This window comes from Peromyscus californicus, unplaced genomic scaffold, assembly GCF_007827085.1.
Source record: "Peromyscus californicus insignis strain IS unplaced genomic scaffold, ASM782708v3 Scaffold_18__1_contigs__length_77618521, whole genome shotgun sequence".
NCBI classification, from domain to species: Eukaryota; Metazoa; Chordata; class Mammalia; order Rodentia; family Cricetidae; genus Peromyscus; species Peromyscus californicus.
Genome location: NW_026294480.1, coordinates 36475769 through 36503541, shown reverse-complemented (window position 1 = coordinate 36503541; position 27773 = coordinate 36475769). Strand labels below are relative to the sequence as shown.

The following is a 27773-nucleotide window of genomic DNA, read 5'->3' as shown; positions in this document are numbered from 1 at the left end:
AGTTGCTTTCTCTTTTTCTTTTCTTTCTTGTGTGTATATATATATATATATATATACTTTTATGTTTATGGGTATTTTGCCTGCATGTATGTCTACGCATCATGTGTGTGATGCCCCTGGAGGCCAGAAGAGGGTGTGGGTACTAGGGATCCAGGTCCTCTGGAAGAGCAGCCAGTGCTCTTAAGCACTGAGCCATCTTTCCAACCCAAAGCTGGTTTCTTTTAAAACGTAACATAGCTTAGTGTGGTGTCGTTCACCTGTAATACTAGCACTCTGGAGGCTAATGCAGCCTGGGCTGTAGCAAGAATATCCTAAAGGAAAAAAAGAGCAAATACTAACATAATTATTCAGATGTCTTTAAGTACCATGAGGCAGACTTCCTGAGCCCAAGGTTGAGTGGTGAGCACAGATGGTGAGTTCTTAGGTTACCACCCATTTTATTTAAGAACAGTTTTTTATTTGTTTGTTTTCTGGCCATCTTTCCTGCTGTAGCAACTCTGCAAGGAAACCTCCACTCCTATTTTTAGTTTGAATTTTTAAAGACAAAAGCAGTTCTGTACATTTGATACTGTATGAGAAAGATGATTTCAATGTCTTAAAACTTTATATTTTAGGGAATTTTTAGAGAATCATTAACTAATGATAAATTAATGGCATGAGTCCACTATTTTTTTTTTGCAGTTGTTCAATACAACTTCCTGTGTCCTTTCTGTTCTAACAGTTCCTTAGCTAAAATAATTTTCAAATTCTGAATGTTCAGTTTGAATTTTCTCTGCCTTTTTTAAAGGCTTATATTATTTGCGCATAGAGGATAATATGTCCCTCAGCTGATTTTTTTTCTTAATGAAAATAATATCTGCGTTTATTTACATATACCTTCTTTTAATGCTTTCAGAAGATTTTTTTCCTTTAAAAGGCATAGGTTAAACCACAACTATAACTTGTAGAAACAAATGATAGTAATCCTTTGGTGTTTGCTCTCTAAATTGGTGATCCATTTTCTAACTTCAGAAACATTTAATATATGTGTTTTGAAGAGCTCCACACAGACAAGTTCTTTGAGATGACAAAGTGCTTTAAGAATTTGAATTTCATTTGTTTTAGGTCAAGTATACCCCAGTGGGGAGTAGTTAATGTAAGGTAGTTGAGTGATTTAAACACGGAATAACAAAACAGCAAAATCTATGCGTATGATGTCTAGCTTTCTTAGAAAATGCTTTGTAATCCCATTTTCTGAGTGCCAGATTTACTGTGCTTTGATTGTGTATACTTTGATCTGCAATTCTCATTGCAAAAATAGTGTGTGCAGTGTTGTATTTGGGAATTTATTTTTAAGAATTTTCCAAGTTTGTTTTTTTCCTTTTTTGTATATTACTTTGTTTGAAGACAATGTCTAAATATGTAGCACTGGCTGGCCTCAAACTCAGTGTATGGACCATTGATCTACCTCTTCTTCCCCTTGACTGCTAGAATTCCAAGTGTGTGACACTACCCCTGGATGTTTGGGTGATTTTTTTTTTTTAAATACATTAGACTAGTAGTATTTAAGGTAGAAAGTAGGTTCCAAAGAGCAATATTTTTGTTGTATAATTAAGAAAAGACATTAGGGATAGGCGTTTTATAAAAAGAAACAGGGTCTGATTGGTTAATAATGTAGGAGGCTAGAAGTTCAAAATCTTATGCATGCTCCTCTTTCTGTCTCCTGCCTCATGCGTGGTGATTTGACTAACCTCATTGTTCCTAAGTGAATATTTAGTGTAGTAGACTTAAATTTTCATCTTTAAAAAATGCATTCATTTTGTTTATTTTTTAAATTATATTAAGGATATAAGGCCATTTTCATGCAAATACATAATATACTTGAAGATATTCCCCCATTTTCATCTTTTGAAGTAAAATGAGTCTTTTGTTGTATTTTATCCATAAATCCTTAAGGCTAAGAGAATGATTTTGAGGCAAGATTCACCTGCCTTCTCTTTGTTTTTGTTTTTTGTTTTATTTTTTTCTTTCTGTCCTTTCTTGGGGCTGGAATCTGGTGCCTGGAACATACTAGGTAAGTGTTGTACACTGAGCTAAGCGTCCAGCTCTTTCAGCTTGTTCTTTTTATAGCAACTCACGCTCATGGAAACTAACTGGTGTCCCAAAAGAACTACATTAATCCCTTCTAGGAGCAGTGTCTCTTGTGGTCTCATCACCTTCCCCTAGCTGCCACTTCTGAGAAGTTCTACCACCCACCTCTCAACCTTGCTTTGTGGAGAGTCGTGTTCTAGTTAGACCATTTCCATTTTTCCTGGTGGAAGCATGTTTTAAGTGGTTCTGCCGAACTGCTCCTCTCCTGGGGAAGCTTACTTGATACAAAGGCTTCTGACTGATGTTTGCTGATTGAATATTTTGAATGCCATGAAAATCATTTGTAAGCACATATACTTTGGTGTTTACAGAGCCCGATGCCCAGGTTCAGATCTTCTGCCACTTTTTGAGTATTAATGAGTTGTTTAACTTCTGTCTCTTTAACTGTAAAGTTGGGTAAAGAATAATGCATCTTTTAAAGCATTGATGTTGCTGTTGAAGTAACTCATCTAAGAATTTGGTGCATCCTTCTCATGCATTGTGTTACGAATTTATATTAAGAAGCTAGTGGAAGTTTCTTGTTTTCATTAATGCTACAGTTTACACTGCTGTATTTATGGTCCAAAATGGAAAATACATACATTTAATGTTCCTTTTTGAAAATAGTTATTGTATTAACTACCAAAAGAAACTTGTTCTTAAATTAGTGAGTGCCAAGTATTATTTCTGTATCACCAAACTCTTTCTGCTTCATGGCAATGTCATTTTCAAAGGGACATTTAAATACTCTGTACCCATGTAGACAAACAGTAATGTTAGATTTGGCATTTATAAAGGTACTGTGTATTCTGTTAGGTTTTTAATAAATAAGTGTGTGTGCCATGGTAGTTGTGTAGATGTGAGAGGACAGCTTGGAAATTGGTTCTCTCCTTCTGCAATATGGGTCCTGTGAACTGAATGTCAGCCTTGGTGGTGGATGCCTCTACTTGCTCTGCCATCTCCCTGACTCTAGTCTGTTGTCTCTTCTGTTCTAGCCGAATTTAAATCAGTTTGTGCAGACACAGACAGAGTTGTTTTCTTTCAGTGGGCATTTTGTTTAAAGTTTTCACTTAGGGATTATATTTGTAAGGAATGTTATAAAGTGCATGTTGCTTTTTGGAAAAAAATTAACAGTTATAATACTGTAATTTAAGAACAAGCTTCTTTTTGTAGAATTCAATTATTTTATGTAATTTCATAAAGGTTATTTATAGTTACTGAAAGAGAATTGGCTAAACAAGCGACAGTCTCCACCCTGAAATGCGTGGTTAAGGCAATACAGAGAGACCGCTAACGTGGAAAGGTGACGGGGGAGGGCAGCTAATGGGGCTCTGGTCTGTGTTTCCCCCTTTCGTTTGAATTTAATAGATTGTCCTTTGACTCTTCCCTACTTGATTTGTGTGACTCAGTGAAAGTGGTGTGTATGGTGCTCCCCACTGCTTCACTGCTACTGAAAACACTAATAAAGAATTACTGAGAAGAGTCAGAAATCATGACTAAACAGTATGTAACAATTTTATTCAGCTCTATAAACATGTTTTATTTATTCAGTTGTGTGAAGGGGCATGGGTGTGCTATATATAGCATATATATTGAGGTCACATGACAATTTTTTGGTTCTTTCCTTTCACCGTGTTGAGGCAGGGTTTGTCTTTTTTCTGCCATGCTGTATCCTCCAAGTTAGCTGGCTTGAAAGCTTCTAGATGTTTCTCTAGTTTCTGTTTCCTGTCTCACTGTGAAAGTGCTGAGACAGCAGATGCAGACCACTGCATCTGGCTTTTTACACGGATTCCAGGATCCAACTCGGGTCACCAGGCTTGTATGCCAAGTACTTTTATTTGCTGAGTTGTCTGGCTGGCCCCTAAATCTTTTTTTCAATAAGAAATTACATTAGATTCAGAGTCCTTTTTATGCTAATTAATTTAAACTAATTCAGACGTTTATAGAGAGCGAAAAGTAATTCAGGAGCCTCTTTTACTCTTCTCCAACTCTGTATATATGTGTACCTGTGTACCTGTATACATGTGTGTGGGTGGCATGTGCACATGTGTCCGCATGTGTATGAAAGCCAGAGTTCAACTTCGGATGTCTTCCTCAGTCTCTCTCCACTTTTCTTTTTTTTCAAGATAGGGTCTCTCATTAGCCCTGTGGATAGACCACTGATTCAAGTAGGGTAGGTGACCAGCAAGCCTCAGGGATCGCCTCCTGTCTCTGCCTTCCTGATGCCGGCCGGGCTTGTAGGTATGTGCAGCCACACTCAGCTTTTTTACGTGGCTGTGGGGGATCCCAGCTCAGGCCCTCATACTTGCATGATAAGCATTTTACCTCCTTAGCCACCTCCCAGTCTCTTCTCCCTCTTTATGCAAAGATAAACTTCAATTAATAATTTGGTAAGAAACTTTATAGTACCCCCCAACCCAGGGCATATGCCTTAATATCTTCAGGTACTAATTGATAGTAATCAGTATTTTTGTTCATAAAATTGTTTTTTTTTTAATGTAAATAGAAAATCTCAGAGATAATGTATTAGTACTTTGTAGATTCTAAACTATTGTTTTATGTACTGTTTTTAAATGAATAAATCTTCAATAAGTGTTTGAAAGTGAAAATGTTAATGCATTTAAACATTCTTGATGTGGTGGCCCACGCCTTTAATCCTAGACTGAGGAGGCAGAGGCAAGCATCTCTCTGTGAGTTCAAGGCAAGCCTGGTCTACATAGAGACTTCCAGGCTGGCCAAGTGAGACCCTGTCCAAAAACAAACAAACAAAAAGAACAAAGACAAAGACAAATTCTCAAAAATCGAGTTTTTTTATATACTTTTATTTCAGTGTGCTTTTTCTACTTAGTAATTGTGTTGTTGAGCTGAGAACATCTCCACCAGTAATGTGCTTGCTTGCCTTGCAAGCCTGAGGCCCTGAGTTCAGATCCTTAGCACCCACTTAAAAATCCAGGCAATCCAGTCTCTGTGGAGTGGAGACTATCTCTAGGGCTCAGTCAGTGAGTTCCAGGTTCAGGGTGAGAACCTGGCTAGATTAAAAAGGAAGTTGGAGAGTAATAGAGCAGGGCGTTGATGGCAATTTCAGTGCATACATGCACATTCACACACACAGTGTGTTGTGGATAGCTAAAGACTTCTTACTAGATTTTGAATACCTCAAGTTGTGAAGCATCTGGCTTTAAAAACCTTTCAAATTGTAGGACCTATTTAGGCATATATATTAGGAAAACTGAATGCATTCTGGAAAAAAAAAAATACGTTCCTGAGATTTCCTTTCAACAATACTTTTGAAGCACAGATAAACTTACTTCCTGTCACACAGTTTCCTGTATCCATGGTAACCCCGTTTTACACATTGACTGTAGAGGAACCAGTGTGAAGAGTGGCGTTTCCTGAGCAAGCTGTGACTTTAAAATTCAAAGGAGGTGGTGTGTTGGAGGTCAGCAGTGGCCCAGAAAGAAATTGAGTTAAGGAATGGCGCTCTTCAGACTTAAAACAAAAGTCTTTGCTTAAGTAAGCCAAGTGGTGATATGATTTTCTTTTTCTTGGTAAGATTATTTAAGTACAGACTTTTAGCTGAAATGAATTGTGTGGAAAACTACAGCTTGATTTTTCTATAGTGTTCATATTTTCGTAATTGCTATTTGCTGTTAGGTTTTATGTAGATTATGGGGCATGTATTCAAAAACTGTCAACCTAACATCATTTGTTGTTTGTTGTAGTTGGTTGTAATAGTTTATTTTAGCAAACATTTTTCAGTTATGGAGTTTGAATTATCTTTGAAAAGAGTGGGTTTCTTTGCAGTGTTAGCAGCTGTATTCCAAATGTTCATTGTAGAGTGCTCTCCCTCATAGTATGGAGGTAACAGATGTTCTTAGCTTATCCTAGTTTAAATAGATGACTGAAGTTTCAATATTTTGAGACTTCTGTTTTAAAACCTTTCTGATAATTTAAAGTTTTGTCTTTGGAGTTAATTCTGATATAAAAAAATGTTAGGTTGGCTTACATATAGATTATCATTTTCTTTGCCTTGCCTGTATTTATTTCTGATCGTAACTTAACATTTTGTATCATTATTGTATAAAGGAATACTAGGGTGCTTGTTTCTTTACCAGCTTTCTTGGGAAACAGACTAACACAGGTCTTTCACACTCCGTAGAATTTTCCTACAGTACAGTTTTCTGTAACTGATTGAGAATAATGTCTCATTTGAGTGAAAGTGAACTAATAGCACTTAACTCTTTTGCAGCATTATATTTGGATAACTCTAATGTTGTGTACGAATGTCTAAAGGCTTTATTTAATTAAGTCATTTATATTTTCTACCTCTAAACAGTTTTTATAAAATGCTTGGAGCCGGAAATATTTAACGGACTGTCAGATCTTTGTGATTAGTGTTTACAGTCTAATTGGGTGTCTTTTGTTCCAAGAAGATTGTTTAATGATCTGGTTTTAGGTCAGTGTCTGCATCTATAGAGGACTAACCTTACTTTGCTCAGCAGTGGTACAATTGTTCCCAGATTCTTGATTTATTGAACAATAAAAAATTAAGGCTATAGATCTCAGAGTTTCAACATCTTGTATCCCTTGATTATTTGTATCTAGAAAGTAATAATTTATCAAAAGTACCATTAAATGTGCTTACAAATCTTGAGACTGTCTTTATCTTGTTGACCTTTTGAAACATGATAGCCCTTTGCATTTCAAAGAGTTATCGGTGTAAAGTATCCCCTAAAGCAAGTAAGGATTATAATGTTACTAGGGTTGAGCTTAGTAAAATTAGCAATCTTAAACATTTGATTTTTACTTGTAATTACTTAGAACATTTAAACCTGATACATTTAGCTTGTTAAGGAATTTATCTTAAGTTAGAAACAATAATCTGAACATTGATAATGGTGCGTTTAAAATATGTAAGCATCTTTGAAGATCCTTAACCTGTCATTTAATAATCTTACAGAATTACATCCAAGGGTCCCTAAGCCATTGTCTTCATTGACTCATCTTCAGGGAAATTCCAATTTTGTGAATGCAAACTTTTGGGTCTTCAAGACTGGCTAGCCTCTTCAGCCATTGCTGTAAACATCTGTTGTCAGAATCCCCTATCTATGTGTGGCACAACATTATGTTATATTAAATGGACTGACATTACAAATTGCACTTTACCTTCGACAAACATATCCAGAGCTTGGGCTGTAAAATCTCTTCATATTCATCACAAGACCACTGCACTAATGATGGCCTGGCATAAAGTAACCACAAGTGGGGAACATTTGGAAAACACTGTGACTGAGAGCATTACCGTCTGGGAGCGGATCCGAGCTTCATCTGCCAGTAGGTTTTTTCAAGAGAATACACTTGGTAATAATGCATTAGAGACGACCACAGTTTTACCTGTGCAAATACAGCTTACTCCTGTTAACTTGAACTTGGAAAAAAACAGTGCTCTGCCAACTGATGCCTCTTCTGTGTCAGGAAAAACATCTCTAATTTGTACCCAAGAAGTTGAGAAGTTGAATGAGGCGTTTGACATTTTGCTAGCGTTTTTCATCTTAGCTTGTGTTGTAATCTTTTTTTTGATCTACAAAGTTATTCAGTTTAAACAAAAATTAAAGGCACTAGAAAACTCAGTGGAAAATAGACTTGAGTATTACAGCTTTTATCAGTCAGCAAGATATAATGTAACTGCCTCAATTTGTAATACCTCCCCAAATTCTTTGGAAAGTCCTGGCTTGCAGCAGATTGGACTTCATAAACAAATTGTTCCTGAAAACGAGGCACAGGTCATTCTCTTTGAACATTCTGCTTTATGAATCAATTAAATATTGACTATAAAAAACCATGTAGTGCCATGTGGATATAAAATTTAATCTTTCTTATAGAATTATATACTTTACTTGGAAACATAATAAATTATATGATGTTAGGATTATTAAGATGCATATTAGTAATTTGAATAAAGTGTATTTATTCTGCATATATTTTCTTTGATTCTGTGACAGTATAAGTAGCCAACTTTCTGGGTACTGAACAGCATGTTAAGTATGTGATATGTCACGAATAATGTTTATTTCTAAAATCTTGTAAGGCTGTACTATCTATATTTAAATTACACAGAAGGAAAAATAGGGAGAGAGAGTTTGAGTAATTTTCCAGAATTCTCATGACTTATGACATGTTGTAAGTCCATTTGACTTGAGCTGAAGCTTTTAATTTTATGTTTTATTGGTGCCTAGGCACTAGGCTTATATATAATTTTGAAAAATTAGATGTGATTCCCATTCTTGGTTGAACTTGAATCTAGAAGAAGACACATTATTACTGTGCAGTGTCTAAGCGCTGTTTGTGGAAGCACCTTTGGGTATATGTGGTGATGAAGCATAACTTTATGAAAAAAATAAAAAGCATTAAAAAAACTACTGTTCTGGACATAGTAGCACACACCTCTCAGTGCTCACACAGCAGAGGCAGGCAGGTTTCTGTGAATTCTAGACTGGCCTGGGTTGGATAGTAAGGCCATGTGTCAAAACCAAAACTGAACAATACCAACAAAAAAAAACCCCTTTATTATGAAACATAGAGATTAACCCAGTGAGGAGAGCTGTCAGAGCGGTTACCTTGTTAGACAGATTAATTAACAAGAAAGAACACTGTTTTCCATGACCTAAAATTCAATACACTCAGAGTTGCTTAAGTAGTGAGAGATTTGCAGCAGAAGAGAAAGATCAATGGATGAAAGCTATTAGAATTTCATAATTTATTCTGAGGGCCACTGGGAGCCCTTGAGGGATTTAAGCAGTGGAGAGATACTATGGAATTCAACCCGTTATAGAAAACGTTCACTTTTTATGGAAGGAACAAAATTAACTGGGTAAGAAGTAGAACCATTAACCCAGGTGGAGTTGCTCGAGGCCTGTACCAGTGTAGTGGTGGGCAGGATGGATGTCAAGAGTTACTCTGGAAGTCAAAGGACCTGCTTTGGTGATTGATGGAAGTGTGGCAGGTAAAGGAGAAATAAAAGATGTCCTGCTTTTGCCATAGGCCATTCTGTACTATAGTCTTGAAGCTAAGGAGTAAGAGGGAGGTGAGTGGGTCAAGATGATTCAGTTTTGAATTGATAGAATTTGAGATTCATGTATGTTTGATGTCCATGTGTAAATACCTGGCAAGTGGATGTTCAGAATCAAGGTTTATCTGGTAAAGCCAGTTCACGTTTTATCTTGTAACACTAAACACTTGCTACCAAAACCACAAGCACTTAAGATGTAATTTTGAAAAACAAATAAGCAAGAAAGATTAGGGCTTTAGCTTTTAGACTCTTTAAGATAGGCATTTAGTAGAAGAACCCAAGTAATGCAGAGATTTTCTATAATAGTACACATTTATAGTTATATACCACTCTGTATAATATTAAACAAGTAGTAAGCATTTGTGACAGTTAATAGTGACCTAACCCACAAATAGATGATCAACTATGTGTGTCTTTCCTCTTGATCCAAGTTTTATATTTTATTAAAAATTAATATTATCCATATGATATTGTTCTAAAGCATTCTGAGGTGTATAACCAAGTAATAATTTTAGCTTCCTTTATAAAGTGGGAATAGTTATGAGAAAGTTCTATATTGTACAGTGCCTTACTGTGGGTTCTCAATCTCAGATTCAACTAGGAGTTTTCTTATCACCCTGGTCTTTCTCAGATTCAGTGGGTGTCAACAGGCATGTTAGTTTTCAGGTGTTGCTTTGTTTTGTTTTGAGGCAGGATTTTATTGTGTAGACCAGGCTGACACAGTGTTGAGATTAAAGATGTGTGCCAACGTGCCTGTCTAGTTTTCAGTTTTAACAAGTTTGCTGATACTGCTGGTTGGGAAACCATGTTTTGAGAACCACTGCATAAAGATATTCGAGAGAAAACTGAGAAGGGTCTGAGTAGTTAGTTTAAGATGCATTAGAAAATGATAACAGGACCAAGAGGACCAGTGGGTAAAAGTATTTGCTGTGCAAGCTTAAGGGCCTGGGTTTGAATCTTTAGAACTTGGGAAAGCATAAGTGTGTGTAACCCCTGAGCGCCTGTGGAAGATGGGAAGCATAGAAGTGAAAACCCTTCGAGCTTCTAAGCCAAAGAGATCCTGTCACCAACAAGGTGGGTGGTGAGGGTGGATGACTGAGGTTGTCCTCTGTCCTCCTCATGTAATACATGCATTCACTATAAAAGATGATAATAGTAGTTTCCTCTGCACCCACTCGAGAGGGTTTGTTGTTTAGTTCTTTCTTCCTGACTGACGATTTCAAGGTGGGAGGGGTGATTATAGTAAAAAACTAACAAACAAAAACCCTTTATTTTCTTATCATTTATGACTGGAATGAATGTTTTTTGGATTTTTTTGTTGTTTTTGGCCTGAGACATTTTTATTAATGTTTCTTTTCATTAAGTTCTCCAAATTCCTACTGTTCTAGTTGTTTTCATAGCTAAAGGTACATTTAATGGAAGAGAAAACCAAACAGTGCAGAAGTATATATAGTAAATAGTAAAAGTTTCTTCATGCCCCCAAACTGAAACCCTGTCTTGAAGACATTCAAGAGAAACATAATTGTGTTTGGAGTTTAGAAAAATCTGTATAATGGGACTTTTACTTTGATCTTAAAAGTCCCAAAATTAAAGACTCCAGTGGTATGAGACAGAAACTTAAGCAACAGTTTTTAAAAATGGATCATTTTATATGTATTTTTATAGGTAGCTTATAACGTGATTTAGACTCAACCAGAAAACTTTAGTTCTATTAATAGTGATCTATAAACGGAACTACAATCGAGCACGTAGGTTTTCATGAAGTATTCATTTTGTATGTTGTCAGCAGGTACTCGCTTTAAAAGTATTAGTCAGCTTATTTTCTGTCTTTTGGCATTTTAAGTTTAAAAACATGAAGTATAGTGGAAGTAATGTGTATAGTAAGTTTTTACAACAATTTGCCTGTTTTATGTTTTGAGTAGCCTTATAAAGCATACTTGTCCATTTTTTAGATATCTATTTTTTTTTTTTACCATTTATTACAAGTTCTTGACTCTACTGTTTATTAAATGTTCTTGGTTAGAGTACTCAGGAATAAACAGGCTCCAATTTAAAATACTTAAATTTCAGGGAGATATTTTAGAAACTGAACAGAGTTTTCCATTGAGCATATAAGCAGTGGTTAAAGTCCCAGGGCCATTTCATGGAAGGCTCTTTCTCTGGTAAATAGGCTACCATTTATAACTGATTTGTGGAATTTCACAATCTTATCTCTGCCTTTTGGAATAACTGCAAACCACTAACACTCTCCTGTCACTGTAAGAGAGACATTTTCTACAAGTGAGGACGTATGTGTTACCAGAGGATACCTGGTGGTCACCTCACATGAAGTGACCAGGAAATAAAAAACTCCACATCTGATGGAGAAAAGGCCAGGGTGAAGATCAAGGAACCCCATGTCTTCTAGAACTAAAAGACTGCCCGTGGTTTGATAGCCAGAGGCTAAGTGATGGGCAGTTTGGATAGACATTGTGAGAGAGTGAGGAAATGATGTGAAACAGGCAGCCAGGAAAGAGATTGTCTGGGTAGCTTTGTTCTTGTGGGAGGTTTTGTGCTTTCTCATGTATAAAGTTCCAGGATTTCTTTTGGTGAGTCTACTGTGTAGGTGTGGGTGTGTGGTTTTACCACCTGTTTGTAGTGGGGGGGGGGGGGGTGCGAGCCCTTGGAGGCCAGAAGATGATTGTGGATCACCTGAAGCTAGAATTAAAGTTCTTGTGAATCACCAGATGTAGATTCTGAAAACTGAATTTGGGTCCTTTGTAAGAAGTGCAAATGCTTTTAGCCACTGAGCTGTTTCTCTGGTCCCTAAAAAATGGTGGTAAGGAAAAAAAAATCCAAAACTTACTGATGTATAAATTAATACAGAAGCATATATGACCATGTAGTCATACTCTGGTCAAGAAACAGAATGTTCAAACAAGGTATTTGCATGTATTTCCTGAGCCTATGAATTGTACATGGCATCCAAGTAGTTAAACTTTGAAATGAACATTTTAATTCCATTTTCTTAACTGCGCAGCAGCACATAACAGTCAAGTCTTACATATGTATTTTTACATGTTGTTTTTAGATGATGCAGGAGAAAGGGGAAAAAAAGCCTAGATAACCTCTTAGAAGATACTGAAAAGCAGCATTAATGCTACACTTCTCTACTAGATGTTACCACCATCTGCCTCCTTCCTTATTCATGGACCTGTCACTAGGTTCTGGCATCTTGTCTTAATGCTGACCTTCAAATAAGTCCACAGGGAGTTGTAGCGCCATGTGTGCTGTGAAGGAAGGAAGGGTGTGTGAGACAGTTGATCTCTATTTCCTACTGAACAGTTGCTTCTTAGCTCCTCTCCAGAAGTCCCAGTTCATTTTTCATTTGTTTTTTTTTTTTTTTGTTTTTTTTTGTTCTTGTTTTCAGACTATCTTATGAGCTATTAGGCTAGTGGAGAGGAGTCTAACTCACTTTTATTAGTTGTTCAGGATCCATCTTCTTGATGATTTTAGTTTTGGAAATGATAGGTAATTTCTGGTATTTTTATAATATATAATATATACATTATATATTATGCTGTTGTCAAGCATAATATATAAATACCGATTTCAAAGTGCCTCCTGCCACTAGTTTGCGCCCCCCCCCCCCCCCACCTTTTGGTGAATTTTGAGGTTGGATCTTGCTATGTAGTCCACATTGGTCTGGAACTTGTGATTCTCCTGCCTCAGCCTCTTGAGTGGTTAAATTACAGGCCTTGACTACCACACTTGGTGTTTACCATTTTGCTAAAGCTAGTAAGCATATATGGCTGCACCCTTAGTGGCCAGTGAAATCTTATGAGTTAAAATAGTGTGAATGAGAGGCATGTGGTATACCTGCAGCTGGCCCAGATCTAACTCTTACGTCATGTGGTAAAGTAGAGGATACTGTATTTTTAATGGGAAGTAATTTTCAACAGTGGGAGACCTTATATAAGTGTTCTTGGCAGGGTCAGGGTGAGCTCACTCTCTTTCTTCCTCTGTCTGTTGAGTTTCCAGTACACGGACGTAAAACCTCAGCCTGCCCTTAGTTGTATCTTTGGAAAACTTGTCACTCCTGCCAGATAATTTTCTGTGGCAATTGTTTTTTCTAACCATAATATGTAAGGTTATATTTCTTTGTGTAAATAATAAACAAACAAACAAACAAATAAAATTCTTAAGAGAGTTTATGCTTTGGCTTTAAAAACCTTTCTTTCTGAAATTGCTTGCTTATGAAATCCTCTTAAACTCCATCTTCTAGCATGGTGCCACTTAGAGTTTTATCCTTTGTGTTTTTTTTTTTTGTTATTGTTTTGTTTTTGTTTTTTGTTTTGTTTTGTTTTTCAAGACAGGGCCTCTCTGTGTAACCAGCCCTGGCTGGCCTGGAACTAACTCACTCTGTACACCAGGCTGGCCTCAAACTCACTGAGTTCCACCTGCCTTTGCCTTCTGAATGCTGGGATTAAAGGTGTTAGGCACCACCTCCCGCCAAGCTAGAGTTTTGTTCTTAATATAAATAGGACTGACCTTGCAGTTGTAGGCAGTAGAACTCCCAAAACAGAAGGCCCTGGAGGTGTAAAGTTTGTGAAAGAGAGAGGTGAGGAGAGAAGAATTGGCCAAAATGCTGTTGGGAGCTTGGGTTTTTAACTGTAGAGGAAAATTATGGAAAGATAAAAATCTATGCTTTAAAACAAAGGAAAGAAACATTCAGATTTTTCAAAAGAACCCTCTGAAACCAAGTGTGATAAAGCATATCTATAATTCCAGGATTTGGGAGGGTGGCGGCAAAGGGGTCAAAAGTTAAAGGTTATCCTCTGTTGCAGAGTAAACCCAAGACCAGCTTGGGTTACATGAGAGCCTGTCTACATGAGAGAGTGTGTGCTAGAGAAGATGAATTACAGAAGCTGTGAGAGGAAGTTTTCCTGTTGGAGAAGCCACATGGGTGTTCAGACTAGAAATAGTATTGGCCTGTAGCACAGCATCAGTAGTAGGAAAGTAGAGACATAGAAACAAGGATTTCTGGAGGTAAATGGCAGAATTTGATGAGTTTTGGAAGGGGAATGAGGAGAAAGAGTAGAACTGATTGGGTAGGGTAGAGCTTGTCTTTATTCATGGAAGAAAATTTAGGAGAGCTTGCTTTTACTTCCCGCCTTGTTCTGGTTTTTACTTTTACTTGGGAGGCATCACATAGTATAGATGTCTTGAATTTGAGATGCTTGTAAGTTTGCCAGGAGCAGATGGGAGAGTATGTGGATGTAGTTAAGATCCCCTGCTGGGAGTAGGGAGGAGGAATTTTGTCAGGGAGCCTGCTCTAGCCTTTTTGGCTAGACAATACATATAACAAAGTAGTCAAATTTTTGTTTGTATGAAGTTGTTAATTACATAGTTTCTTTTCTTTCTAAAGACAGGGTCTCACTCTATAGCCCAGGCTACCTTGGAACCATATATAGACCAGGTTGACTGTGAACACAGAGATGTACTTGCCTCTGCTTCTGAAGTGCTGGAATTAAAGGCTTTCTCCACCATACCTGGTTACCATATAAGTATTTTTAAATAATTTGAAAATAGAGTCTAGAAAGATAGCTCAGTGGTCAAGAACACTTTCTCCTCTGATAGAGGGACCTGAGTTCAGTTCCCAGCACCTAAATGGTGGCTCACAGTCATTTATAACACTAGTTTCAGGGGATCTAATGTTCTCTTCCAATTTCTGAGGGCACCAGGTATTCACATGATACACCTGCATACACACAAACCAAGCACTAATACACATAAAAATCTTTAAAAATAATACTTTAGAGAAATAGTTTTTCCTCTTATTTCAAATTTTACCTATTTCTTGCAAAATTTTTTAAATATCAAGGTTGCTGAGTTTTGCTTAGTTTTTTTCTCTTACTTTTTTGAGAATTTAATACAATATATTTTGGTCATATTCACCACTCCATCTCACCAACTGTGTCTTTTTTCTTTTCTCTTTCTTTCTTTCTTTCTTTCTTTCTTCCTTTCTTTCTTTCTTTCTTTCTTTCTTTCTTTCTTTCTTTCTTTCTCTTTCTTTCTCTCTTTCTTTCTTTCTTTCTCTCTTTCTCTCTCTTTCTCTCTTTCTCCTCTCTCTCTCTCTCTGTCTCTCTGTCTCTCTCTCTCTTTCCTTCCTTCCTTCCCTCCCTCCCTGTCACTAAGCCTCATTTGTGCAATTTTGTTTTGTAAACTTTACTGCTGTCTTGTGCTTCATTGACAGGTAGCTTCTTACCAATTGTTGTTATCAGTGCCCTCATCGTTAATAGTCAGAGTTGACTTAATTATGGAACACTAACTAGGCCTGGTGGTGCACACCTTTAATCCTAGCACTGAGGAGGAAGAGGCAGGTGGATCTCTATGTGTTCAAAGTCAGCCAGAGCTACACAGTGAGACACTGTCGAAGTGTGTGTGTGTGTGTGTGTGTGTGTGTGTGTGTGTGTGTGTGTGTGTGTGTGTGTGAACACTTTTCTAGAGCATGTTATCCTCATTTGGGCTGAGCTGTGTGACACATGGGACTTCTTCAGGACTTTAATCCTGAATACAAGTACCTTTTCATACAACTTTAATAATGTTACTACAGATGTCTTTTTATTTTACTGTTTTTATGTGTATGGGTGTTTTGCCTACATGTTTGTCTGTGTACTATCTGCATGCTGTGCCTGTTGGATCCCCTGGAACTGGAGTTATATAGACAGCTGTGGGTGCTAGGATGAACCCTGTGTCTTCTGGAAGAGCAACCAGTGAATTTAAGTGCCCACTATTTCTCCAGCCCTGACAATTGGCTTTTTAAAATTTGTTCTAGGGAATAGCTTTTGATTGCCTTGTAATTACTTATGATAAAGCATTACTTTAAACAATTTTCAGCATTGACAATGGTGAGATCTTAACCTGATCCAATGATTACTAATTTCTGTTAAATTTCTTTATTTCCCCTCTTTTAAGAAAACTCAGATTGGAGATAGAGCTCAGTTAGTAGACTACCTACCTAGCAGGCATGAAACCCTAGGTTTGATTCCCAGTACCAGAAAAATCAGGTATGGTGTGTACAGGGGAGGCAGGAAGATCACAAGTTTGAAGTCTCTCCCTTTATTACTTAGTAAGTTTGATACCAGCTTAGGTTACATGCGACTTGTACTAGACATTGGTCATTTCATTTTCATGCATGTCCTTATTATGTCCTACATAAACTTAGTATGTCCTTGCTGGGCATTGTTTTCTATGCATGCATGATCTTTCTCTTGCAAAATATCAAAGGACAGAAAATTCTACTCATCCTAAGATACAACATGTGGTGGTTTGAATGAGAATGGCGCCCATAGCTTATATGTTTGAATACTTGGTTCTCAGTTGGTAGGCCTACTTGGGAAGGATTAGGGGGTGTGGTCTTGTTGGAGGAGGTGTGTAATGAGGCAGGCTTTGAGGCTCCAGATGATGCAGTGCCCTTCCCAGTTAGCTGCTTGCCTCCTCCTTGCAGTTCTAGATGTGTGCTCAGAGCCATTCCTGCCTCTGTACCTTTGCTCCACCATCATGGACTGTAAAGCCCTGGTACCTTAAGTCCAATTAAAACACTTCTTTTATAAGTTGCCACTGTCATGGTTTTTTATCTAAGTGTGTTGGTTTGAAAGAAAATGGCCTCCAGGGGGAGTTGCACTAATGGGAGGTGTGGCCTTTTTGGAGTGGGTGTGGTCTTGCTGGAAGAAGTGTGTCACTGTGGAGATGGGCTTTGAGGTCTCATATATGCTCAGGACACACCCAGCAAACTGACTACTTCCTGTTGTGTGTGAGTCAAGATGTAAGAACTCTCAGCTAGCTCTCCAGCATCATGTCTGCCTGCATACACCATGCTCCCTGCCATGATGATAATGAGGTAAACCTCTGAAACTGTAAGCTAAGCCACCCCTGAATTAAATGTTTTCCTTTATAAGAGTTGCCATGGTCATAGTGTGTCTTCACAGCAGTAGAAAAGTAACTATTACACTACATATTGATCATCTTTTCAAAAAATTATGTTACTTTTTTTTAGTGTATCACCTGCAAGAGTCATTTTTCTGCTTCTACAATATGGGTGCTGAGGGTCAAACTCAGGTCTTCAGTCTTGCTGCTAAGTGCCTTTACTCATGGAGCCATCTCATTAGCTCCATATCCACCAGCTTAATTATTTCTTATAATGTTGGAGATAATGGCTTGGGAATGGGGCAGAAAGTTTATGTGCTTGTGCAGTAACAACAAACAAATAAAGCGCAGATAAATACCACACATTAAAAATCTTTGTAAGATCATTGAGTTAAAGAAAATATGCTTTGTTGTAAAGTAGTGAGTTGTGGGGCTGGATTTGATTGGTTGCTCAGTAGTTAAGGCACTGGCAACTCTTCCAGAGGACCTGGGTTCAATTTTCAGCACCCACATGGTGATTCACAGTTGGCTGTAACTTCAGTTCTAGGAGGTCTAACACACTCTTCTGGCCTCTACAGAAACTAGGCACACAAGTGATGTACAGACATACATGCAGGCAAAGCATCTATACACATAAAAATATTTTTTTAAAGGTAGCGATTTAATGAACTTTGAATTATGAATGTTTAGATTCTCCTTGGCCAGCTTTTCTTAGGGGAACTAGATGTCTTCATATGCTTTTTCATGACCATGCAGAAAATTATTGTATAAAAAGGATTGTTTCCATTTAGGGGATAAAAATATTTATAGCCTAAATTCTAGAAAGTATTTGAACAGTGTAAACATCAATACTGTCATAGTTTCATGCTGTGGGGATTCTGGGATAAAACTGATGATCAGGCTTCCTTGCTTCCTTTGACTCTTTCAACAAACTTCTGTTCTTTGTTTGTTCTTGTTAAGTTGTGTAAACCAAGAGACACAGTGGAGAATGTATTGCCTGGTTGTTGCTTTTAGGTTTTACTAGCTTGTTTGTTTCTTAAATTACCCCCTGTTCTTCCCAACAGTAATATTTAAGATAATAATAATTTAAGAATGATTTCAGATATTAAGTAGGTGTGAGTTGTGATTGGTATGATTAAGGCCTGTTTACATAATTTTAAAGTGGTTAAAGTTCTGATTCTTCTCTTTGGCCTGCTACTGTGAAAATTTTGACTTATAAAATTGTACTGAAAAATTGATTGAAAACATGGTGAAGACAGGGTGAGAATTTTGATGTCATCTGTAGATGTAACCAACCGTCTTATTAAATAAGAAACACAGAACCAATGCAAAGAAGAAAGCCAAGAGATCAGACCTAAGAACCTTACCCTGCAGCTAGCCTCTTAAGCCAAGAGACCTCTCCGAAAGAGACCTACTTCCTGTGTGTTTGTCTTTATATAGTCTTTCTGTTCTGCCTTCTCATTAGTTGTAAACCCAACACATGACTGCCTCGTCACTGCCTGTCTGTAGAGACTTCCAGGTCTTCTATGGTCGATATTGAGATTAAAGGCGTGTGTCTCCAATGCTGGCTGTATCCCTGAACACACAGAGATCTACCTAGCTCTGCCTACCAAGTACTGGGATTAAAGGCGTGTGCCACCACCGCCATGCTCTTGCTATGGCTCTAATAGCTCTGACCTTCGGGCAACTTTATTAACATACAATTAAAATCACATTTCAGTACAAATAAAATACCACCATACTTCCCCTTTTCTATTTTAATAAAAAGAAAAAAAAGCTTATAACTAACATAAGAAAAACTATATACAAAAGTACATTAACTATATACAATATATACAAGTAATAAATACCTAAACAGTGGTTCTGATCTCTTGGCTTTCTTCTTTGCATTGGTTCTGTGTTTCTTATTTAATAAGACGGTTGGTTACATCTACAGTCATCACTTAAGCCAGAGAGAAAAATTAAGATCGTGCTCTTAGATGATTGGCCAGTATAAAATGCTCACTAAAGAAATACTCAAAAACAAAACAAAACAACAACAACAACAAAAAACGGACAGATAGGTGCCAGAGACCCATCCACCTTAACCAAATAAGTATTAGAACATTCTGCTTATTTTTGTCTTTGTGGATTAAAAGCTTTGTTGGCTTTCTAAGGACATTTAGTTTTTTAAACATCTATTGTTTGAGTTCATAATGATATAAGAGGAATAATCTTAAACTAGCTCTTTTAAAATCAAAGTAAACACAGAAAACGTGATTTTGTATATTACCAAGTTTTCAAAAGCAAAGGGAAAAAATCACTTTTCATTAGGTCCCATAATCTATACATATATCATTTTTATATACCTTCAGGAAATATTAACAGTTCAAAACTAGTTTTATTCATGTATTTTAGTAAAAGAAAGGAAATAAATGAAAATTGTATAGAATGTTTATATGGTCAAATGGCTTTTACTTGCTGATTTCAGGTTTTTGTGCCTTCACACATTTAATCCTTGTGCACATGTAGAGTTAGTTACCATACAACAGTTATCTCTTGGGATCCATAGGGGATTGTTTCTGGGATCCTTTGGATAAAATCTGCAGATGCTCAAACCCCATATATAAAATGGTAGAATTGCATATATAGCATGCAAACCCCTCCATATGCTTTAAAATCACCTCTTTAAAATAATCAGAAACAGGATAAATTCTGTGTAGAATATACTTAGTGGCTAAAATATTGAAAAGTCAATACAGATGCACTTTCTTCCCTAAAGTATTTTGATCCATGCTTGGTTTACTGTGTAGATGTGGGTCCTGCAGATAAAAACGTCTGAGTATGTTTGAACAGTACAAGCCAAGGTTTTTAAAAAGCCTGTATTGGTGACGAGGCGTAGGTCAGGGATAGAATGCTCGTCTAGCAGGCTCAAGGCCCTGGAGGTAAGTCTTAGCATGGGCACAGGAGGCCCGTGTTCTTTGTGTGGCACCGTCAGTTGTTTTTATAATCCTGTCTAAATCAAGTAGGTAGGAAAGGAAAGGTGAAAGTGACAGGTCACAGGCAGAGCAAACTTAGGCCATCAATGTGGCCCTCTTTCAGTTTCGCTTGCACTCTCCAGTCTCCTTGATAGCAAGATTCTCTTGTATTTTTTAAAAATGAATTTTCATAAATGGATTTATGGCTCACTCTTTCTCTGTGTTCTGGCTTATATCCAGTATAATCAGTTGCATATTTCTTATCTATGTATCAGCTATTCATGACTGTGATTATCTTTACTTGTTTGGGATTTTTGTTTTGTTTTTTTGTGTTTAAATGTTTTTAAAACATCTGTGTGTGTGTGTGTGTGTGCGTGTGCGTGTGCGTGTGCGTGTGTGTGTGTGTGTGTGTGTTCACACATGTACCAGACCACCTATGTGGGTATCAGATGCCACAGGTTACATGTCTAATGAGTGAAGATCTTTTCTTGAATTCAGGACAGTGTTGTGTTCGTTGGTGAGTGAGTGGTCAGGGAAGTGTTCGTGATGGAAGTGTGAGGGAAGGGAGTAATAAGAAAGGCAGAACACTGAACATTGGTTTCTACAGGGCTACTGTGTGACTGTAGATAGCTCTCAGGTTATCTTTTGAGGGATTGTAGGTTCCTTAGGCCTTTGTAGTTAAGATGAATTGTCACTCTCAATAAGCAGCAGTTTGAGGAGTTAAGAACTAGGTCTGGCATCAGATTTGAGTGGGTGACTCCAGGAAGACTGCAGGACATGACACACTGGGAAGTGAACCCTGCTCATGTATATAATGGGGTGGTTTTCATCAAAAAGGAAACAATGCCTCGTTCCTAGAATGTCCTTCCAGAAGTGGCCAAAGCAGAATTATCTCTAATCCTTTTTCGTCTTATTCTGGCTTGTAGCTTTCTTTTGATTGTTTCTATTTAAATGTCCAGTCACATTAAAAAGCATAATTCCAGAAACTAACATGGATATGAGGTTAAGACACTGAGTGCTAAGCTTGATGGTATGAGTTTAGTCTCCAAAACCCCATGTGGTGATAAGAGAAAACCTGACCCCTGTGAGTTGTATGCCTGCTATATGTACCCCACCCCAAATAAATGAATGGAAAAATGTTTTTAAAGTTAAAAACCCTAATTCTAAAACTATTGTGAAACTATTATGAAAAACAAGATTGATTCTTAATTTATGACAGGTGTTGGGAGAGTGTTGCGTGTCCTGTTTTTGTGCACACGAGCAGAACAGGGCTTTGGAGCCCCTGGATTTGGTTACATACCCGTGTTTATTATTGCTGCTGTGAGCAGCAGCCTTCAGCAGCTCAGAGATTGAAGGGAATCCATGGAGTCGGCGAACTAATCACTCAACTTGACTTTTCTATCCGAGGGAGTAAACTTAATTCTCTGGGGCCATGAGTGGGGCTAAACTTAACTCTTGGGAATGGTGAAAAAGGGAAAACACACACACACACACACACACACACACCCCTTTAGGGTCTGTCATCTTCTCTCTGTCTCTTTAGTTCTTTTTTTACTTCTATCCAGATGTATCCCTTCTGTCTCTCTCGATGTTTTCCTTCTAACTACTTCCTGATGTCTTCCTTCTACATCTTTCCTGGTGTTTTCCTTATATTCTGTCTTTACTTCTCCCTTACAGTTTATATACCCCAGCAAACTCTTTCAAGCAATCTAAAAATTACAATGTGATTACATTCCAATTTTTGAGTGAATGATTACAGTGAATACAAGTAAAAAACAACATGTTTTCCATAACCCTTACATGATTAAATGTTTTACGTATTGTAGGTGAGAAACAAGTTGTCCCAAGAACCCACATGCATTCAGAGTGTAAGCAAGCAAGGTATTTTTCTTAGCCAGTTCTTTTGCTGGCAGGCTGCATTTTGCAGTTACAAAGACAGGATTAACCATTATTATTTATCTTATAAGGTAATCTTACAAGAAATCTTAAAAGAATCACAAATCTAAATTTTTATATATGAAAAACAATCAGCTCTACTTTAAATTCTTAGAGTACATACCCACTTAACAGGTTTTTATGTCAGGAAAACTGAGGGCAGAAATGGGTACAAGGAATTAATCATCACCATGAATCACCAACCCATCCAAGCAAGAAAGGTACATCAGCCAGCAATACGGGCTGCCATTGTCCTTGTTTCTTGACCTCAACAAGTCCCTCACTCAACTTTCTAAACTTTAAATGGTTCCCCAAGATTTTCTGCCTCAAAGCCATTAACAAAAACACCTTAACCTAACCTTACTAACAACAATTCTACATGTCTAAATTCTTTCTAAGGGTATTGTTTGCATCATTAATCTGCTCCAGCAGCAATGCTTGAAAAGGTTAATCACTGTTATCGTATGTACCAGTTACACGGCCCAGTTAGGGGCTAGAAACCCCCGAGAGTCTTCATATAATCCATAGATTGTGAGGAATGTGGTGCCCAGGAAGGCAGCAATCAGAGCTATGCTCAATAACAGCATGAAGTCCTCATAGTCCTTGGGGCTTTGCCTCTCCAAGGCTCACTCAGGTATGACTTTGCCAACCGCCCAGCTGTGTTCCATGAGTTCCAGTGCTGCCCATTGGTCCCCTTGCATGGCCTCCGACAGTTTATAAGCTGTCTGAGGTGGGTGTTGGGGACCAAACTGCCCTTTTGCAAAAGCAGTGCATGCCTGGCTGTCAAGTTATTTTTCCAGCCCTAGAAAAATCTTTCTAAGAGGCTTCATTATGAAATGTTATAAGTTAGGTTGTTACAAGGAGTGCATTTATAGTAGTAGTGTTTAAAAGAGTTTGTAAGTCTTAATTCTTATTCATTTAAATATATATTCTAAAGTCTGGAGTTGTAATGCACACCTTTAATCCCAGCACATGGGAGTTAGAGGCAGGCAGGTATTTGTGAGTTCAAAGCCAGCCTGGTCTACATGGTGAATTTCAGGACAGCCAGGGCTACATAGAGTCATTGTCTTGGTGTGTGTGTGTGTGTGTGTGTGTGTGTGTGTGTGTGTGTGTGTGTGTGTGTGTGTATGAAAGTACATAATACTTTGACTTGTAGTTTTCTCTGTTATTTGAAAATGCTTTTCCCCAAACTGCTTAGTGAGTAATAATTAAGGTGCTTCTTTTTGAGAATGCTTTTTAAAACTTGAGTGGTTTGGAGATAATTATACTATCCAACTTGTCTTTTTTTTTACTGATTACAAAAATGTTTCCTTTCCACTCTACAGTTCCTCCTCCCTAGAGTCAGCTTTTCCCATTCAAAGCCAGCCTTAGTTCCTTTCTTCTCTGGACTGTAGAACTTGGAGTCTGTCTCCCGCTCCCTGGCTCTTGCGGGATAGTTACTGCTGCAGAGTGATACTTCATAATATAGCACAGTCACATTGAGGTTGCCAAATACCCGTTAGGAAAATTCATAATTAATATTTTGAGAAAACATGGACATTTCTTCCTTACAAATTTTCTAGTTTTCCCAGGAGTAAGGTTGATGCTTAGAGCTGATGTTAGTAGAGAAGGCAGTTTAATACAGTCTCCCTAAAAATCTTGAAATAGGTGCGTGGGCAAGATCCCTGGGAAGGGAGGACGGGGTTTCTGTCTGCATAAGCCAGTGCTGTCAGCGCTGTATGAAGAAGAAATTTCGGGTTCTACTTGCCTTGGCATCTATGATGGCTCCATGGTGATTTGCTTCTCAGTGTGAGGGAATGGCCATATTCTATCTGCATACCTTTTGTCTTTAGACCTAAATCTAGGCTTCGTTTACAGACAAGGACACTAAAGATCATATAATTTGTAGCTAAATTTCTAGTGAAAATCTTTGGCTCTTTTTTTCTAGTGTATATCTTACCGAATCAAATAGGATGTAGACTGAACATTTTTAGAAGGTATTTTTTAGTTCTTACATAAAGGAATCACAATGGCATAAAATAAGATGTTCTACTCAAACAATGTATCAGAATGATTCCCACCAGTTAGGACTTGGCTCATTTGGTGATTAGGTTCTCCAAAATGTGATCACATTTGAATGTAGAGACACTAGCTTCTGACTGACTGTACAAAGCAGGAAGTGGCCCAAACTGCTGACCTTAGAACTATTTACTGAACGTTTTGTGTTGTTTTTTAAGACAAAGTCTCACTGTGTAGCCTTGGCTGGCCTGGAACTTACTATGTAGACCAGGCTGTCCTTGAACTCATAGCGATTCACCTACCTCAGCCTCCCAAATGTTGGGATTAAGGCATACATCATTACACCCAGTGCATTCACTGGACATTAAAAAAGTTAATTATGCATATTAATGAAGTCAAGTTACAGGGATAATGGTATAATCCTGGAGGCACTCATAATTTAACTGCTTTTAAATTGCCATAGTATAATTTAATTATACTATATGGTATTATATGGCTGCTTTTACTTTTTTGGAATACCAGTTATATAAGTTATGGTTTATATATATCAAAAGTATACAATTTTGACAAATTTACACCTTTGCACAACCTCTGCCATGCTCATGATAGAAGTTATAGTACCCAAAATGTTGCCTTTTTCTGTCCTGGAAAACTGTTGATCAAATAACCTTGCCTTTTGAACATTTTGTAGGCATAGTTACATAGTATATAGCCCTTTGAGTCTGGCTTCTTGCTCTCCATGATGCTTTGACAAATCATTCATGTTGCCTGGCAGTTCTTTTTCCTTGCTGAGTGTATTCTGTTGAATAAATTCCACGGGCCTACATGTGCGCTCAAGTTTATTCATTGACTAGTTGGTGGGCAGTTAGTTGTTTGCAGTTTGGGACTGTTAAAGTAAAACTATCATAAATATCTGTGTAGATCTTAGAACATTCATTTGAATCTTAGGTAAATACACGGAAGCAGGATTGCTTAACTTTATTAAAATGTGACATATTTTCCAGTGTGAGTATTGCATTTTAAGTTCTTGTGAACAATATGTGAGACTCCTTGTCCATCATCTTTTTCATTTTGGGGGGTGTAAGTGGGGGCTTGCATCTCTGTGCACATGTAGTCTAGAGACAAGCTTGGGTCTTGTTCTTTAGGAGCCATCCACCTTGTTGTTTGACCTGAGGCCCCCTCCTTCTGGGCTGTGTGGGCTGCAAGCCCAAGCCAGCCTGTCCTTGCCTTTCCAGTAGGAATAGAGCATGAACTGTATCAGTTTAGCCATCTCCAGACCCATAGTATTGCTAATCTTCTTAGTTTTACTTTTAAATAAAATTATTTATTGTGATTTCAATTTGTACTTTTGTAATGCCTAATTATATGCAACATCTTTTCAACTATCCCCTTGACATCTGAATATTTTCTTGGTAAAGTGCCTGTTTTAAAAATTTTTTTTCAAACCTTTCCTACTTCACAATGAAGTTGTTTGTCTGCTGATTGTTACTGATTGTTCTGAATTCTTTATATGCTGGATCCAAGTTTTTGCCAAATGTTTTAACAATATTTTCTTCCACACTGCATGTTTTTTTCTTTTCCCTTGACAGTGTCTTCAGAAAGGCAGAGATTTTTGTCAGCACTTTTGGGTCCCTAGCTATAAAATTAACACAAGACAGTTAGAAAAAAGGCAAAATTGGTGTGTATGTGGGAGGTGTATACAATAGAATGTATATCTGCCTATCATTCTCTGCTTATTCCTATGAGACAAGCATTTAATTCCAGGGATCCTCCTGTCTCAACTCTCAAAGCTAGGGCTCCAAACACATACACAGCTGTACCTGCCTTTTTATGTGGATGCTGGGGACTCAAATTAGGTCCTCATTCTCACATGGTAAGCCCTCTTACCCTCTGACCCATCTCCTCAGCCTTCAGTTATCTTACCTAATGTACTCACTCATCCTTTACTTAAAGACTAATAATCTTGCAAAAGAAAAATTGCTGACATTATGTGCAGTTGTAAAAATATTACCATAAAGATAGTTTGAAAGCTTTTTTCCTGTTTCAGTACTAAATTTACATATTCAAGATAGTATTTGGAATTTTTTAAATATGTTATTAAAATACTCTGGTTAATCTGTTTTGTTTTTCTTTTATTCTAGTGTTATCCAAGATAAATTCTGTGGAATTATAAATATCTCTGTGGAGGCCCTTCATGATGTCATGACAGAAGACCCCGAAACAAGAACTTACAAAGAGTAGGTATATCATTTAATTATTCATACTTAAATTTGGGGAATTAAATACATGCTGCCTGATGAGTTTTAATTCACAATATGAAAAGTATAATTTTGTCTTTTATACAGATTTTGTTTGTTTCTTTAGACAGGGTGTCATGGGTCCCCAATTGACCACGAACTTGCATAGTCAGAAATGATGTTGAACTTCTGATCTTCCTATCTTTCACTTCCCAAGTCTATAATTGTGTCCCTCCCCCATGCCTGCTTTATATGTTACTGTTACTGGGGTTGTATGTGTTGATGAGCATGCTGTGAACTGAGCTATATCAACAGCACTACACAGTGTTTTCTTCATTATTTTGCTTACAATATTTATTTCATTTTTAAAGCCTAGCTTTATTATGATATTCCAAATTGAGCTTCTTCGATATAATAATCATCATTTTGTGACTTGATAATAATTTGTTTTTTAAATTGAGCTTTTGACAGTTAATGGCAGCTGGAGGTGATGGCATTATTTTTCTGTAGGAGTGTAGCCACTGGGAAGTTGCCTGTGATCTAGTAAATGCCCACACATGTACAAGCAACCCCACTTAATCCCCACTTAAAAGACATGAAAAACAGGAAGGGAAAAAGGGTTCCAAGGGAGTGGGAAGGGATTGGAGAAGGGAATAGGCATAAATATGATCAAAATGCATTATATACATATATAAAATATCCAGAGAATAAATTTAAAATACTATAAATAAATAAGTTCCAAATATGATCTGGCATAAATTTCTTTGTAAGGATCTTTTGAATAAGTTCCCCCTTTCAAGCAAATAATGAGGAAAATGGGATGAGTTGTTTTGTATTTTTGTGATTAAAACATCTTAAAATGGTACCTTTTGGCTACCTTGGTGCCTTTCAAGTGATTGACTAGTTTCAAAAGGTAATAGTTAAAATTATGTTCTTTTGGTGACTAGTTAGGCTGTGGGAGACCAGCTTCCACATTTATTTACCCCAGGGACTCTTGAGGAGTTGAGGGATAAGAGACTTAGAAAGATAGAGAGGAGAGAAACAGAAACACAGGATAGCCTCGGGTGGGCCTGGATCCTTATCCACCGGCCCAGAGCTTTATTCAAAGGGGCTTTTTATAACAATGCCAAGGGGAGGGGCAAAAGACCTCCCCGTTGCTAGATACAGCCAAGTGTAGACCCTTACAACACCTGGTACCCAGGCCCGTGGTCCAATCATCCTCTTATACAGTCTTGTCGGTTAAAGCCACTAGGAAACCTTGGTGGGCTCCAACATTAGGCAAAATACATTGTTAAAAATACTGAAGGGTAGCCAAGCTTAGTGGCACTTGCTTTTAATCTCAGTAGGTGGATCTCTGAGTTCAAGACCAGCCTGGTTTACAGAGTCCTAGGCCAGTCATGTCTACATAATGAGACCCTGTCTCAAAAACACAAACAAACAAAAAAGAATACTGATGGGGCTAGAAAAGTGACTCAGCAGCTGAAGATCACTTCCTGCTTTGACAAAGTTACCCAGGTTCAGTTTCCAGCATCCACATAACTGTTCACAACTGTCTATAAC

The 27773-nt window shown here is 37.5% G+C and overlaps 2 protein-coding genes across 3 annotated transcripts in view; both read left to right on the top strand.

The window, feature by feature from the left end:
- Positions 1–27773, top strand: part of Ipo11 (importin 11) — a 176280-nt gene that overhangs the window by 107723 nt on the left and 40784 nt on the right. For both annotated transcript variants that reach the window (XM_052743242.1, XM_052743241.1), the window contains one exon: positions 26118–26213. In XM_052743242.1, coding sequence (XP_052599202.1) covers positions 26118–26213 — 96 coding nt within the window. The remainder of the gene's footprint in view (positions 1–26117; positions 26214–27773) is intronic.
- Positions 47–8086, top strand: Lrrc70 (leucine rich repeat containing 70). Its single transcript, XM_052743243.1, has 2 exons — positions 47–5657; positions 7070–8086. The coding sequence occupies exon 2, from the start codon at positions 7218–7220 to the stop codon at positions 7920–7922; it is 705 nt and encodes a 234-aa protein (XP_052599203.1). The 5' UTR covers positions 47–5657; positions 7070–7217; the 3' UTR covers positions 7923–8086.

Excerpts from the sequence above, each read along its gene's own strand:
- Lrrc70 (XM_052743243.1), top strand. The coding sequence starts at position 7,218 with ATGTGTGGCACAACATTATGTTATATTAAATGGACTGACATTACAAAT.